The sequence below is a fragment of the Schistocerca cancellata genome, chromosome 6 (assembly GCF_023864275.1).
Source record: "Schistocerca cancellata isolate TAMUIC-IGC-003103 chromosome 6, iqSchCanc2.1, whole genome shotgun sequence".
NCBI classification, from domain to species: Eukaryota; Metazoa; Arthropoda; class Insecta; order Orthoptera; family Acrididae; genus Schistocerca; species Schistocerca cancellata.
The window spans coordinates 421,962,188-421,977,091 of record NC_064631.1 but is presented as its reverse complement, the minus strand read 5'-3'; the positions used below and the strand labels follow the sequence as shown (position 1 = coordinate 421,977,091).

Here is a 14,904-nt window from a genome sequence, read left to right as displayed (position 1 = left end):
CAGTGAAACCTTTAATCTTGCATAATTTCATGATTCTACGTCAATGGGATGTCAGGGATACGGCAGCAGATGCTCAGTGACCAATTTTCGTCAAAAGCGCGGGACGAATTCATTCGTTTGTTCGGAAGGGGACGACGACAATGTGTCCTACTTTCGGCCGGTCGACGACGATAGAATGGAGACGCACGCCCTAGAATCTTTCTAAACGACTTTACAGAAACTGTTCGGTAGAAAAATTTCATTTTTATGTAATTTGTAGCTTTATATGTCAGCTTGAAGATGACATGCCCAGCGTTTCATTAATGGTCATACCTGCTGTAATAGTGTTTAAGCAAGACACTAACCGAAATTGGAAGAAGTATCTGCGAGCTTCATGCCGAAATAAGCAATACACGATAGAGATACGAACAAGTCATTTGTTCCACACCAATGTGTTTCATACATGCGTAGAGTAATTAATGAAGTGGAATGCGCGAAGTGCTTGACTTTCGCTATTCCCTCGGTATGATGTGAACGGAAGGTTCACTTCGATGATTGTTACTTCTGTATGAAAAAAGTAAAAGAATATAACAAAAGAAACATGAACAAAATTGTGTCCGAACAAGATTCGGCAGTTAGACCTTTCGTTCAATGTCCAAGACTGCCGATCCCCTCTCCACCAACATCAATGGATACATGTGAATTCACTGGAGAGGGGGCAAGTCAGGAAAGTAATAAATTTCAAGTGTGGTGCTGGTAGTAACATAAACCTCTTACTCAAACAGAACTTATCAATTTGGCGAAAGATTTGGAGCTCCAAAAGTTGCAGCACAACTTCTAGGATCACATCTCAGTGAATATGATTTACATGCACACAATACATAATATTCGATGTGTAGGAATTCTGTCAAAAATTTTGGAAATTTTTTGTTGTAGATGGTTTAATGGGTCCCGAGTTCGCGTCTCGGTCTGGCACACAGTTTTAATCCGCCAGGAAGTTTCATATCAGCGCACACTCTGCTGCAGAGTGAAAATCTCGTTCTGGAAACATCCCCCAGTGCTAAGCTATGTCTCCGCAATATCCTTTCTTCCAGGAGTGCTAGTTCTACAAGGTTCGCAGAAGAGCTTCTGTGAAGTTTGGAAGGTAGGAGACGGGGTACTGGCGGAGCTGTGAGGGCGGGGTGAGAGTCGTTCTTGGGTAGCTCAGTTGGTAAACACTTGCCCGCGAAAGGCAAAGGTCTCGAGTCCGAGTCTCGGTCCGGCACACAGTTTTAATCTGCGAGGAAGTTTCATGGTTTAATGGTGTTCGGCAAAGACATCGCCGGATTAGTGACGAAAGTTGGAGATCAAAACGATAATAGTAAGCAATGTCGGTTATTTGTGAATTGTTCAAAGCTAAGTTTGAAACCAGTATTGCTACATATTGGAAATCAGCTAGCATGGATTCCAATTGTGTGTTCAGCACGCTTTTGCTTTGCTATACATGTGAACGGGACAGTAGAGTAGGGTGACGAGATTTCTAAAATCAAAATACGGAACCAAAACTAGAAGTTAAAATGAATGGATATTTTTTAGAAACTTTTGTTAATAGGCTTATTATATCTAGTAAACTTGTTGCTGTATGCAACAATTCCATGAATCATTGTACCATTTTGTTAAAATTTATACTAAAAGGTACATCAAAATACCTTCCATCGCTAACCGAGTAAATATTTTATTGTTGCGGCATGCAAACACAGTTCATCAGTTTCACCCAATGAAGTCTTTACCTATGGTAATAAATTACTATTATTTACGTAGGGTACTTATTTTTCAATCTCCATTGGCCTGCGAGTTTCGCCGAGGGTGGTTCAGAAAAACGTTTTATGTATATTTCAGATGTTTCATATTTTCAAGCGGAACGTTATAAAAATCAACATATGAAGTATCCAGAAAATGACTCTTTGTTATAATTATTTCCTTAACAGTTTACACACTAAAGCTCTTCTTTTCTTCAGTTCAAAAAGTATTTGTGATCGAGAACCCCTTTTCTGCAATTACACTACTGCCAGGTAGAGCTAGCACAAATGCAGTAATGAGCTACAAATTCTTGCAGCAGTTATCTTGATATGTAAAGAAGTTGAAAATGATAGACCTCGTTCAGTTTGGTTTAATCAAATTGTATATTTTCTTTATTCTTTGGGTATGACCAAATTTGTTCTCTATTTGGTTATGCTACACATTACTTGGAAACAGGCTATTGCTATGCACGAGACGGTTAATGAAAAACGGACTCAAGCTAAGTAAGAGACGATCTTGTAATATAATGGATGTCTGGTCACCCTACAGTAGGGAGTATCATGAACATTGGAGTAGAATAGAGGAGCCAAAGAGGAAATACCCGGTAGCGAGATCGAAGAATATTGTCAATGAGCATTTGGTCAATCTAAATCACGTTGTATTGTCTCCACTGCACATCAAATTAGGGGATCAGTATTTGAAAAGCGTTCAACACGTGCAAACCTAAACGAAACCTTTATCTGGTAAGTGTCCAGATCACTATATTTGCTTCTTCTAATTCGTATATATGTTACGTTACTTCTTTTTACCACTATAGTGTTCGGTTTCGTCTCAATCTTCCTGCGATTGCTTTCCGATTTCCTTCAGTACAGATTTCGATGGTGGTGGTGGACTGGTGGTGCAAAAACCAGTCATGACGTACACATGGCTTCACTTTCAAGATCAGAGCAATCGATTTAGTCAGAAATTCATATTTTCATGCAAACTCCAGACAAAAGGCTAAAATATGTTGACCTATGTAATGCATTGTAGCTCTCCATGAGACTGATGCCGCTTTCTGCCAGATGGTTAACAGTTTTGTTTATTCATTAGTTCTAGAGTGTTGATGAAATCTTTATTTTCAAGCTCTGTGAAGGATATGCCCTAAGGAACTCGTTACGCAAGTTCACTCGTGGTAAAATACTCTTTTTTCTTTTATTCAGAACAAACAGCTACATCCCATTATTAATGATTTCTGGGATTCTGTCGATACTTGAACTCTTTTAATATTTCCAGAATGAGATTTTCACTTTGCAGCAGAGTGTGCACTGATATGAAACTTCCTGGCAGATTAAAATTGTGTGCCGGACCGAGACTCGTACTCGGGACCTTTTCAGGAGAACTTCTGTAAAGTTGGGAAGCTAGGAGACGAGGTACTGGCAGAAGTAAAGCTGTGAGGACAGGTTGTGATTCGTGCATGGGTAGCTCAGTTGGTAGAGCACTTGCCGCCGAAAGTCAAATGTCCCGAGTTCGAGTCTCGGTCCGGCACACAGTTTTAATCTGCCAGGAAATTTCCTTTTAATATTTTCGTCCGATTGACAGCCTCATGATTCAGTACACTGAAGATTTTCATTTTTTAATCAGAAGTCACATTAGGATAAAAAAATTGCAAGGTGACAGATGTGGAAGAGTCTTCAGGTTGCTTAAAGCCACACCAGATATGTGATAATCGACAATCTGATATCTACAAAACTACGAAAAAAAGTTTAAATCCATACGGAAGGGACACAGAACCAACCTTCGACTGTCATACTAACTAGCAAAATATAAATATCACAAATTCGCTTCTTGTGATGATAACTCAAGTTCTTCAAGGAACACAGACATTTTCAAGCAATAAATGCCTTTCGCCACCCACTTGAATGGTGGATAAACCTTCAACACGTGTGTATGTGAGGGGGGGGGGGGGGAGGTAGGACAATGAAATTGTTGAGATGGTGTTAGTTGGTGTGTGTGATGTTCCTCGAAATCAAGTATCTCTGATTCAACGCTACTGGGACCTGATAGTCAGTCAAGACAAAAGAACGATCATTTAAATTAGACGATCAAAATATGAGCAAATTAGATATGATATAACTAGCAGACATTGATGTGTTCATTGTCTCTATGTGCCTGTAAACAAAAGCAGATGTAACATGCACAGTGAAACATGAGGATACTTTTTCCACAAAATACTGAAAGCTAAGATTGGTAGCCATTGGAATCAAGTGAAAATCAGTCCGGAGACGTACAAGTCTTTCGATTTCTATGGAAACAGCTATGAATGGCGTAAGGTCTGATGGACCCAACAGATGGTGTTTTTTAGGAAATGAAAAGAGAAGAGCTGAAAAGCCAATACAATGACAGCAAGGGCAGAGGCAGCCAGCTGCCTTTGTCTAGAAAACTATAGCGTTTGGAAACTGAACTCGCAGCACCCTGTTGTGCTAAACACACACACACACACACACACACACACACACACACACACACACACACACGTACCAGAATTACATCAGTTGATATTGACTAGTAGCAAGTGCACCCAAAGCCATTTGTCATGAAATTGAGATAAAGTATTTTCCTGTATCCCACTGTTTTCCTTGTAACTGAAAGCTTCCAGTAGTGCTGTTCCTCAAGGTTGTGATGTTTTTTTCTCATGTTACCAGCCAGTGTCAAAAACAAAATGTGAATATAGAACATTACCTGCTTGATAGAAAAACAATATGTACAATCTCATGTAAGCTGTTGTACACAACAGCATCTGTTTTGTACATAGCTGGTTCCCAATTACAGTGGTATTGTTAGTGTGTTTGGTGATCAAGAAACACAGTTTTTCAATAGTTCTGAGTTTTATTTTGTAAGACATCGGTCTTTGTTTCCTCCATCACTCCTCCTCCAAAACTAATATCAACTACCCCATCCAGCTCAGATTCGGGTTGTGCTGTTGAGACAATACAGCGTCCTGTGTCCTTTTTCAAACAAACAATACAGCATTCTATAAGACGAGAAATCATGACTTCAGCTGTTTATGGGTATTGATGTAAATCAATGGTGAAGATTAGAAATTTATACCAGACAGGGACTCAAACCCGGATCTTCTGCTTCTGGTTGCCCTAATCACCTCGGCCATCCAGCATACTTCCAATCCAACCTGAATTCTCAGCTTTGTCAAGTGCAAGTAGCCCCATTACTCTTTAGCCCCACTGCTAATAACATACACTAAGTCCTACAGGTTGTGAACACATGGTTGATGACAAATGAGAGTTTGGGTCTGACTGTGAGTCATGTGCAAAGAGCCAAATGATAGCATGGCCACTCGCAATAAGCAGAAAATCCAGGTTCGAGTCCCAGTCTGGCACAAATTTTCATTGTTGTCGCTATTATACAGCTGATGGTGATCCATTTTCACAACTGCGATACATTTCAAGATAACTGTAGTCACCACAGTGCCTGTTCCTTCGGACATCCAGAGAGAGAGAGAGAGAGAGAGAGAGAGAGAGAGAGAGAGTGTGTGTGTGTGTGTGTGTGTGTGTGTGTGTGTGTGTGTGTGTGTGTGTGTGGGCGCGCGCGCGCGTGCGTGTGTGTGTGTGTGTGTGTTTTATCTGTCCTGTCAGACATATAAATACCAGGTGTGTGTGTGTGTGTGTGTGTGTGTGTGTGTGTGTGTGTGTGTGTGTCCTGTCAGACATATAAATACCAGTACTTAGAAGACACAAGAAATTTTCTATATAGACTGCCTACACAATGCTTGTCCATACTCTTCTGGATGATTGCTATGTGGTACGGGTTCCTTATGAGGTAGGACAAACATAGGACATTGAAAAAGTTCAAAAATGGTATGATAAGCGAATTGGTGACAATCATTAAAACACATACATTTTTCAGTGCAGGGAGATCTTTTCATGAAATTTCAATCACCGACTTCCACCTGTGATTGCCTAACTATTTTGTTGACTCACACCTGCTTAGGGATAAATCGCTATCGTAATAAAATAAGAAAAATCAGTTCTTGCACAGAAAGCTTTGGGTGTTTGTTTTCCCATGTGCTATTTGAAAGTGGAATGGACAAGAAATACTGTGAAGCCTCTGCCAATAACCTAAGTATGATGTACAATCATGTAGATGTAGACGAACACACAGAATGTGAGTCCAGTGTGGTAACCACTGCTTGGTTGGAAATATATAGTCTGGGCCATTAATATCCTTTAATCAAAATCTCAAAGGAGGAGCAAAAGTGGTTGCAAAGTTAAGGGTCAGTGGAGGCTTGTGAGATAGCATGGGGATATGGCTTTTGTGTTTTATGTGTGTCTGTTTTTCCCCTTTACTCTACAGTCCAGTCACAGCTGGAGTAGCTATACTTGGCCATGTGTACGTCAACCAGTGCAGCCATTGTATCTATGACTTATACTCATCATCTACCCTAACTGTTGGTAGTGGGATTCCTTTTCCAGAAGAAGTGCCTGCAACAGACCAATGAAAATTATATGAAATTATAGGCTGGGAGACCTCATCTGGAGTAGTTCAGCTGCCAGTGTAAATCTTCGTATTCGATGCACTTCAGTGACTTGTGTGCATCACTGATAATGAAATGAAGATGAGGACAACACAACATCCAGTTCCCCAATCAAAGAAAATCTCTGATCTGGCCTCAAATTAAACCCTGCACCCCAGGATCTAGATTCAGAAATGCTGTCCATTATACCATGAGCTCTTCATCACTTATTTAACACAAATAAGCCAAACACAGCACAATGAAATAAAACATGACCTTCAACTATATCTGCTGCACACAGTGCTGTTAGATACACTGTTGTACGAAAAAGGTTAAGCACCCAGAAAGGCAGGATGAAACAAAATGAAACTTTATGGGTCGAGAGGATATGTTATGTTATTTCAGTGATTACAATACTGAGTCAACGTTACAAAGAACTTAGCAGTATGAGCCCATTTATTTGTATGACATTGCACCCCTTCTGCCCTGGATGCATACACTGATTCACTTTTGAAAGGTGTCATTAAGCTATTTTATCCTCTCCTGAGGCAAACTGGCCTACAACTGTTGTCACTGGTCCTTGATATCTAGAATACTGGCACCAGTACAGAGTTGTCACCCAAGCTGTTTTCTCATAGAGTTCATAGAAGTATGTGGCATGTGTGGATGGGCATTGTCCTGCTGAAAAATGGCACCATGATACTTTTGCATGAGAGGTAACACCTAAGGATGCAGGACGTCTGTGATGTACCATTGTGCCATCAGAGTTCCTTTAATCAGCACCAGCCATGACCTGAAGTCATACCCGATGGCTTCCCATACCATGCTGGTGCCAGCAGTACCACAACTGAACCTCTCAAAAACACTGAAAGAATAGGACCTTTCTTCAAGTCACAACCATAAATGCTGATAACAGTCATCAGGGTTAGCACAGAACAGTGTTTCATTGTTAAACATGATGTGACACATTTCATGAGGAGTCCATGCTTCCCAATCATGGCATCACTCCAAATGTAGCTGTTGTGTTGTGGTGTTAACAGCAGCTTATGCATGGGACAATAATTCCCCAGCCTGGCTGGTGCTAGTCTCTTGCTGATTGTTTGGGATGAAACAGAATGTTGCAGGGAGCCCATTATTTGTTCTCAGTTGAAGGGATGACGATGAGCTTGGTGCACAATATGGCTATCCTCCTGTGTGGGGGACAGATGTGGATGATTGGAATTTTGATGTCAAATATGCCTACCATCACATTCCCATGCATCCCCATCATCAGATCTCTGTCACATCGAAAAGCAAATACCTGGATACTGCATGATGTGAACAGCTGACCAAATGGACACCCTCAGTGGGGCTGTAGTCAAACTCTGCCAGGTGTTGATAGTGTTGTCTCATATGTGTACACAGCATATCCATGTGCTTTGCAGTGATCACTTAACATCTGATACTGTTGACATTCTTATACACCCTTTCAGCCTGGGAACAACACTAAACACACAAATGCACTTTGATGGCTATTCTACCTGTCACTGAGAATTGCAACTTTTATTCATTTAGATACCAACTAATGGCGTGTCCATGTATTAAATAACATTGACATCTGACTGTGTCTTCTGAGGGCTCCACTTTTTATTGTCAAGCAGTATATACAAGATGGGTCAAGGCTGGAAACAACACATTAGTTGCCCAAGGTCTTTTGACTTATACTAGTTCAGAGGTAGAGAGCCAATCACTCAACAAAACATTTACAGGCGCATTAACTTTGATTTGTTAATTACAGGGTCCTGTCAGCACTGCAGCTGTAATTTCCCCACCATGGATCATGCACTTCCAATTTCGCATTTAGCCAGCTTTCCATACCTAGTATTATATGAGCTCCACAGCTTTTGAGGAGTACTTCAAATTCTAGCACTATATAACAAATTCTCTGACATTTAATCACTAGTATTTTAATTGTTACATTTGTGGAGGGCATTTTGTTGGGTCTTGCACTAATATTTCAGTCTCTTCTACACCTATTATTATCTGCATTGCATAGAGAGTAACCTAAGCAAAAAATACCTTGTGTGCATCTCATACAAAGTTACCTGTCTGCATCAAAGCCTCTGATGTGTAGTGCACCTCTGACCCTTTTAGAGAGACACTACCGTTCTAAACCTTATGGCACAAACCCAAGAAGTCACAACTTAGCTTGTCATAGAACCTGGTTAAAGCCTTCTACTTGGCTCAAAACCAGAGGGATCTGGCCAGTTTGGATGACAATGCTGTAAATTACTTGCTTTACTGAAACTCTGTAAGCAAGGCTGGTCCTCTCATTCTTCTCTCCCAGTCACTGGAATGAAACAAGTATGACTTCAGAACCCAGGCAACAGGCATTGTTCTCTCCATGTATGAATCACAATCTGCAGTTAGTTAGGCCTGGTTCTCTCAGTGGCTGCTGAAACAGTGTCTTCAGCATGTTGTATGAGGTCTCCAGACTTACATGCAGTGAGTACAAGGGGCACAACTGCCTACTCTACATTTCATTTGCTCAGTTTCAGTTTCTATTTCAGTGGAAGATACCACCTCAGATTTGTTGGGCACCACCTCCCAATGACACTACCTCACTAGTTCACCTAACACATTCACTTAAAGCTGCTTCCAATCACTTCACAGCAGCCATAGTGTTTTCCAACTTCTTATGAACAGCAACTCACACCTCGTCTGAGAATGGCATTCGCAGTGGGGACGCATTGTAACTAATGGGATGTCTGATCTAACACTAAACAAATAAGTTTGGTTTCTCTGACTCAGTTTTAATTGTGAGGTCTATTGTGCGGCAAGAGTTTGCAAGAATGACATTTCAGACATGTTCTACACTGGTCTGAAAATCAAATGTATTCTCTACTGGATGTGTCTTATGACTGATCACTGCCAAGACAAACCCATGTAAATTCAGTCCCTACGATTACAATGAACATTCTCTATAGTTTCCAGTAAAATAGATAAACGAAATATAGATAGAAAGAAAAGAATTAGAACTGATTTTGATGTGACATTTCCAGATTTATGGTGGGAATGTCAACATCTGTTTCTGACAATTTATATCACACAGCCACTGAATTTCTTAAGATAGTAAGTAAGCAGATGGCTATAAGATGAAGTATGATTCTACAGCTTTTTAGATATCCTATCCATGTCTGTGTATGAAGACCATTAAAATTGTGCTGCCTATATACCCATCACAGAAATACAAGCTGATTTATTTGAATCATCTGATAACTGTTTACATTATGGCTCAATCAGAATTATTCTTGTATTTTATTAATATTGTATATACAATTTAATTCATCAACCATTCATACTTCTGATAAAATTATGAGAAGGAGAGTTGCTACTCACCATATAGCAGAGATGCTGAGTTGCAGTTAGGCACAACAAAAAGACTCTCACAATTATAGATTTCAGCCATTAAGGCCTTTGTTAACAATAGACAGACATATGCACACACCCACACAAACATAACTCACATACACGACTGCAATCTCTGGCAACTAAAACCACACTGTGTGGTTTCAGTTGCCTGAGACTGCAGTCGTGTGTGTGAGTTGTGTTTGCGTGAGTGTGTGGGTGTGTGCGTATGTCTGTCTACTGCTGACAAAGGCCTTAATGGCCAAAAGCTATAATTGTGAGGGTCTGTTTGTTGAGCCTATTTGCGACTAAGCGTCTCCACTATATGGTGAGTAGCAACTTTACTTCTCATAATATTGTTACATTTCATCCTGGATTTTCCATTGTTTGATTCTTACTTCTGAATAACACAGAAAGATACTGTTATTCACTATGTGTGTTCAGAGTAAAGAGATTACCTTAAAATATTGTAACTCTATAATTTTGATATTTTTATCACAAGATTAAAAGATATTACAATTAGTGGAAAATCTTGTTTTGTGTTACTGAAATACATCATATTCCTACAAACTAAACAAGCTTTATTTTATGATAAATGTGTACAATACATATGCAATTTTGGCAATTACACAAGTCATTCTCACATATATATTATAGGGCCTTTGAGGTTCTTGTGGTAGAACAATGTAAAAGCCAAGTAAAATGAACAAATTTATTGAGATGTAATTTTTCTACTTCTTAGAGTATACATTTTGACTGTATCTGACAAATTTAAACTGTATGTTGGACCAAGACTGAAGTGCAACATCTGCTTTATAACATTATTTCAGTGTAGATTGTGCTGTTTGACCTCAAGAGCGCATGTAAAACTTCAACTTATCACATTCTACTCTCCATCTCTAGCATCCAGACCATCTGATTTTAATCGGCAGGTCTCAGTCGCTTTGCTATGAAAGGCACAGATTGGCACACATATTTGATCTGCTTGGAAATTGCAGTAAGAAGTGTTTGTAGACAGGTTTATGATCTAGTGAAAATACTGCAGAACCAAAGAGGCTAGACACAGTGACTGTGTCTTGGCTGTTAACTTTCAGCAAGCATGGCAATCAGAGATTCATTTGACAATAAAGCTATCAATATTCTAAAAAGAACTTAGCATATGGTGCTGAAAACTGCACTAGTGAAATGGTGTATAGTTGTCAGTGAAATGCTATCCATATACTAGGTAACAATGATGCCACTGGGTCTTCTTGAGAGCCCCACTCAAGGAAGGAAGTATAAAGTACTTTTTTCAGAAGAAACAAGATCAGATAGATTATTGTTGTACTGTTGCCAAGTAAAGAGAGCAATGCTGAAGGTTTAAGTGGAAGGGTATGGCGTATTCTCAAAATACATCAAAGAAGTTGTGTTGGTATCTTTAGATTTGTTAATCAACTTTACTGATGAGTAATCTTCTGTTACTACTTAAATATGTGTTGTGTGTTCAGTTGTATGCTTCTTGATTTATATTGGTATTGCAGTAGCATGATTCTGCATCACAATAATTTTTTATATTTTTGGTTTATCCTTTTGGATCAAAAACACATTTTTGAACAGTTGTGTTTGAATATAATTTTTTGTTTGTTTCAGTATTTCCAGCGTAACACTAAACTGAGTGATGTTAATCGCCGCCTGAAGAGCCAAATCTGGAGTTCTGTAGTTACAATCGTTCTTGTGGAAGGGAAGAATCTCCTGCCAATGGACATTGATGGCTTCAGTGACCCATATGCCAAGTTCAGGTGTGGGAAGTATCTGCTCACAGAGCTACAAAATAGGAAGGGTATTGCTATAAGTACTTTCTTGGAGTAGCTTTGTAGCATTAAAAATTTGGTTAGCATGGATAAGCATATTTAATAATATAATATGTACTCATATATTCAATTAAACATAGCTCAGATTTTCAGAGCAAAACTGATTAGAAATAGATTATTTTAGTTTAAAATCAAAACATTTAAATGAGGAACAAGCAACCATTAGTTTCCTGAATGAATGACAAAACCAGTTGGTTTGAGTGTCTGTCAACTTTGTTGCAACTGTTAATTTCTATTAATGATAAAGTATCTGGAACTTTATTATACCTTAGATTGGATTGAGCAGCATTTTGGCTGCCATATTTTGAGTACAAATATTTAAACTATTAACGGGTGGATAAACTTGGACTCTCAGATTTTCTAAAAAAAATTACTTAATTTGAAGAATTTGGCATTTGTAACTCATGGTTTACTGTAAAATGTATGTACCATTGCTTCTGCCAGCACAACATCTTTATGCACGTGTACAATGATTTTTAATGATTTGTTAATGTGGACATGTTACTAAAATAAACTAATATTATGCCAAGGTTGAAAATGCTGCTTCAGTTGTAAATTACTTTATTTTCACATGATCAGTTTCAGACTGTTATAAGCCCATCTTCAGGTGTTTCAGGTGTCGTAGCTGTGCTGTGGTCCCCAAGCGCCACGTGTACCAGGCGCGGTGTGCTGTTCTGCTCTCATAGGCTGCAAACTGTGCATTGTTCATGTGGCGTTTGGGGACCATAGCACAGCTACAACACCTGAGGATGGGCTTATTACAGTCCGAAACTGGTCATGTGACAACTGAAGTGGTATTTTCAACCTCTGCTATAATGCTCAGTTGCGGATGTTCTTCCAACAGGATTGTTTGTAATATTATGCAGCTGCCCACCCTGGTGTAAATGGTTTGATTTGATGTCACATGTGTGGGCTGAGAGTCACTTTCTACTCAAACAGCTTCTCACTTGACCTCACAAGGCTAAGATGATCCCATTCCAGACCCTTCCATCACAGAAATATTCAAGGTGGTCATCAGAGAATGAACCTAGGTCCTCTAAATCCATGTGTGACATTAGCAACTGGACCATAGAGGCTATTAAAGAGTAACTAGAAATTGAAAGCAAGGGTGCAATTAACATATTGACATAATGTCATAGAAGCATTTGGTATATTGTAAAAGTAACATACTATGACAGAATATTCACAATGAAGTAACTAAATAGGACTGTCATATTCCCTTTTCAAACCCAAGATTTGCATGCTGATATCACAAAATAAATGCAGTTATTCTATAACACAAGTTTCTAATTTTTTGACTTGTCCCCTTACTATATAATACAGTTGATTCATTTTTATAAGAGCAGAAGAAAGTATTTTTGTGTGATTTGATAAACTTTCACAAAGCCCTCATTGTTCAGTTACTGTCAAGTTTCTAACCCTCTGAAATATTTTGTGGTTATAATAAATGTTAGTATGACTGAGCTGTGTTACTTAGATAAAACGTAGATGTTCCATCATTTCAATCTCACTGTATATGCAGTCATATGAACAATAGAGATGCAAGGCAAAACTGTGTCTTTTGAGTGGTGGTCACAGTTTTCTCAAATGGCACATGTTTGTGTGTAAAATATTGGTTCATATCAACAATGTAGGAAAAGATAGATTGCTACTTACTATAAAGATGATACATTAAGTTGCAGACAAACAATACTAAAAGACACTTACACATAAGCTTTTGGGCACAGCCTTCTTCAGAAAAAGAGAAATACACACCATTCATTCACACAAGCAAGCTCACCTCACACACAGATGATCAACAGTTTGGGCATAAGAGCAACTATCACTTGGGATGGAAGCATTATCATATGGGACGGAAGCAATAGTGTGGAGGGTGCAGGGAAGGCAAAGGGATAGCAGTCTGCTGGCGAGAAAGTGGAGCACTGTCACGCAGAGTGTACAGGGACTACTTTCCTTGGTATTTAGGCCGCTCACCGACGCCCGACTCGTCAGTCGGCAGGACTCAGCAGGACCAGCCATACCTCTGAAGATGTCCAACATAGTATTGGACGAAACATTAGGAATAGAAGAATTCCATGGACCATGGCCATATAACCCGGAAGAATGATCAACAACAGTACCATCTGGTCGTGAAAGCCTTCATTGTATGATCAGTAGGATAAACCTGTGACAGGAATGGAATAAGTTCTGGGTGAGCGGATTGGCAGATTTTGCACCTGGATCTTCCACAGGAATATGATCCTTGTGGCAATGAGTTGGGATTAGGAGTGGCGTAGGGATGAACTAGGATGTTGTGGAGGTTGGATAGGTGATGAAACACCACTTGAAGAGGAGTGGGAAGGATCTCGGGTGGGATGTCCCACGTTTCAGAACATGATAATAGGTAATCAAAGCCCTGATGAAGAATATGGTTTAGTTGTTCCTGTCCAGGGTGGCAATGAATGACAAAGGGGGCACTCCTTTGAGACTGTGTCTTGGGGATGGTGGGAGGATTGGGGATGTGTGGGGAAATGGCATGGGAGATATGTTTGCGGACTAGGTCTCAGGGATAGTGTATGTCTGTGAAGGTCTTGGTGAGACCCTCAACATACTGGGCATGAGAGTTCTTGTCACTGCAGATATGCTGTGGACAGAGTTGCAGATGGAGCCATTAAAGAGGAGTTCAACACCTAGGAAAGTGGCATGTTGGGTATAACTTGAACCAGACTAGGGATTTGTCATTTTGGAAGGCTACGAAGGTCTCCCTGGATGGCCCATAAACAGGTTGGCACAGGAGAGTGCCATGCGGGGGCCCACAGCTATGTCCCAGATTTGTTTGTAAATCTTCTCTTCAAATGAGAAGTAATTGTGGGTAACGATAAAGTTAGTAAGGTGTATGAGGTAATGGGTCTGGAGTTTGAAGGACATTGGGAAAGGTAGTGTTCAAGAGTGGTAAGACCATGGGCATGAGAGATATTGGTGTATAGGGAGGTGGCATCAATAGTGATGTGGGAGGCTACATTACAGGCAATTGGTTGGAGATGTCAATGAGGGCTGAAATTCTTTCAGTGGGATCACAATAATCAGCCACAGTAGGGTTTGTGGTTGTTGGGGTCTGCTGGGTATCATAAGGGTGAGGATGGAAATGGATTCAGGGGAGAGGTTCTGGGAAGGGCCTAAGGCTTTAAGCAGGTATTAGAGATAGTGTTGGACTTCGGAATGGGATCACTCCGGCAGAGTTTGTAGGTGGAGGAGTCAGATAATTGAGGCCTTCCACCAGGTAGTAACTGTGGTTCATAACAATGGTGGCGGAGCCTTTGTCTGCATATAGGATGATTGTAGGATGATCTGTTTTAAGGTTGTGTATGGCTATTCTTTCTTCTGCTGAAAGGTTGGTGTTTTGAGGAAGGGACCTGTGGA

General features: G+C 39.9%; 1 protein-coding gene across 3 annotated transcripts in view; it reads left to right on the top strand.

The window, feature by feature from the left end:
- LOC126190944 (multiple C2 and transmembrane domain-containing protein) overlaps positions 1-14,904 on the top strand; it is an 876,357-nt gene that overhangs the window by 775,253 nt on the left and 86,200 nt on the right. For all 3 annotated transcript variants that reach the window (XM_049931586.1, XM_049931588.1, XM_049931587.1), the window contains one exon: positions 11,285-11,433. In XM_049931586.1, coding sequence (XP_049787543.1) covers positions 11,285-11,433 — 149 coding nt within the window. The remainder of the gene's footprint in view (positions 1-11,284; positions 11,434-14,904) is intronic.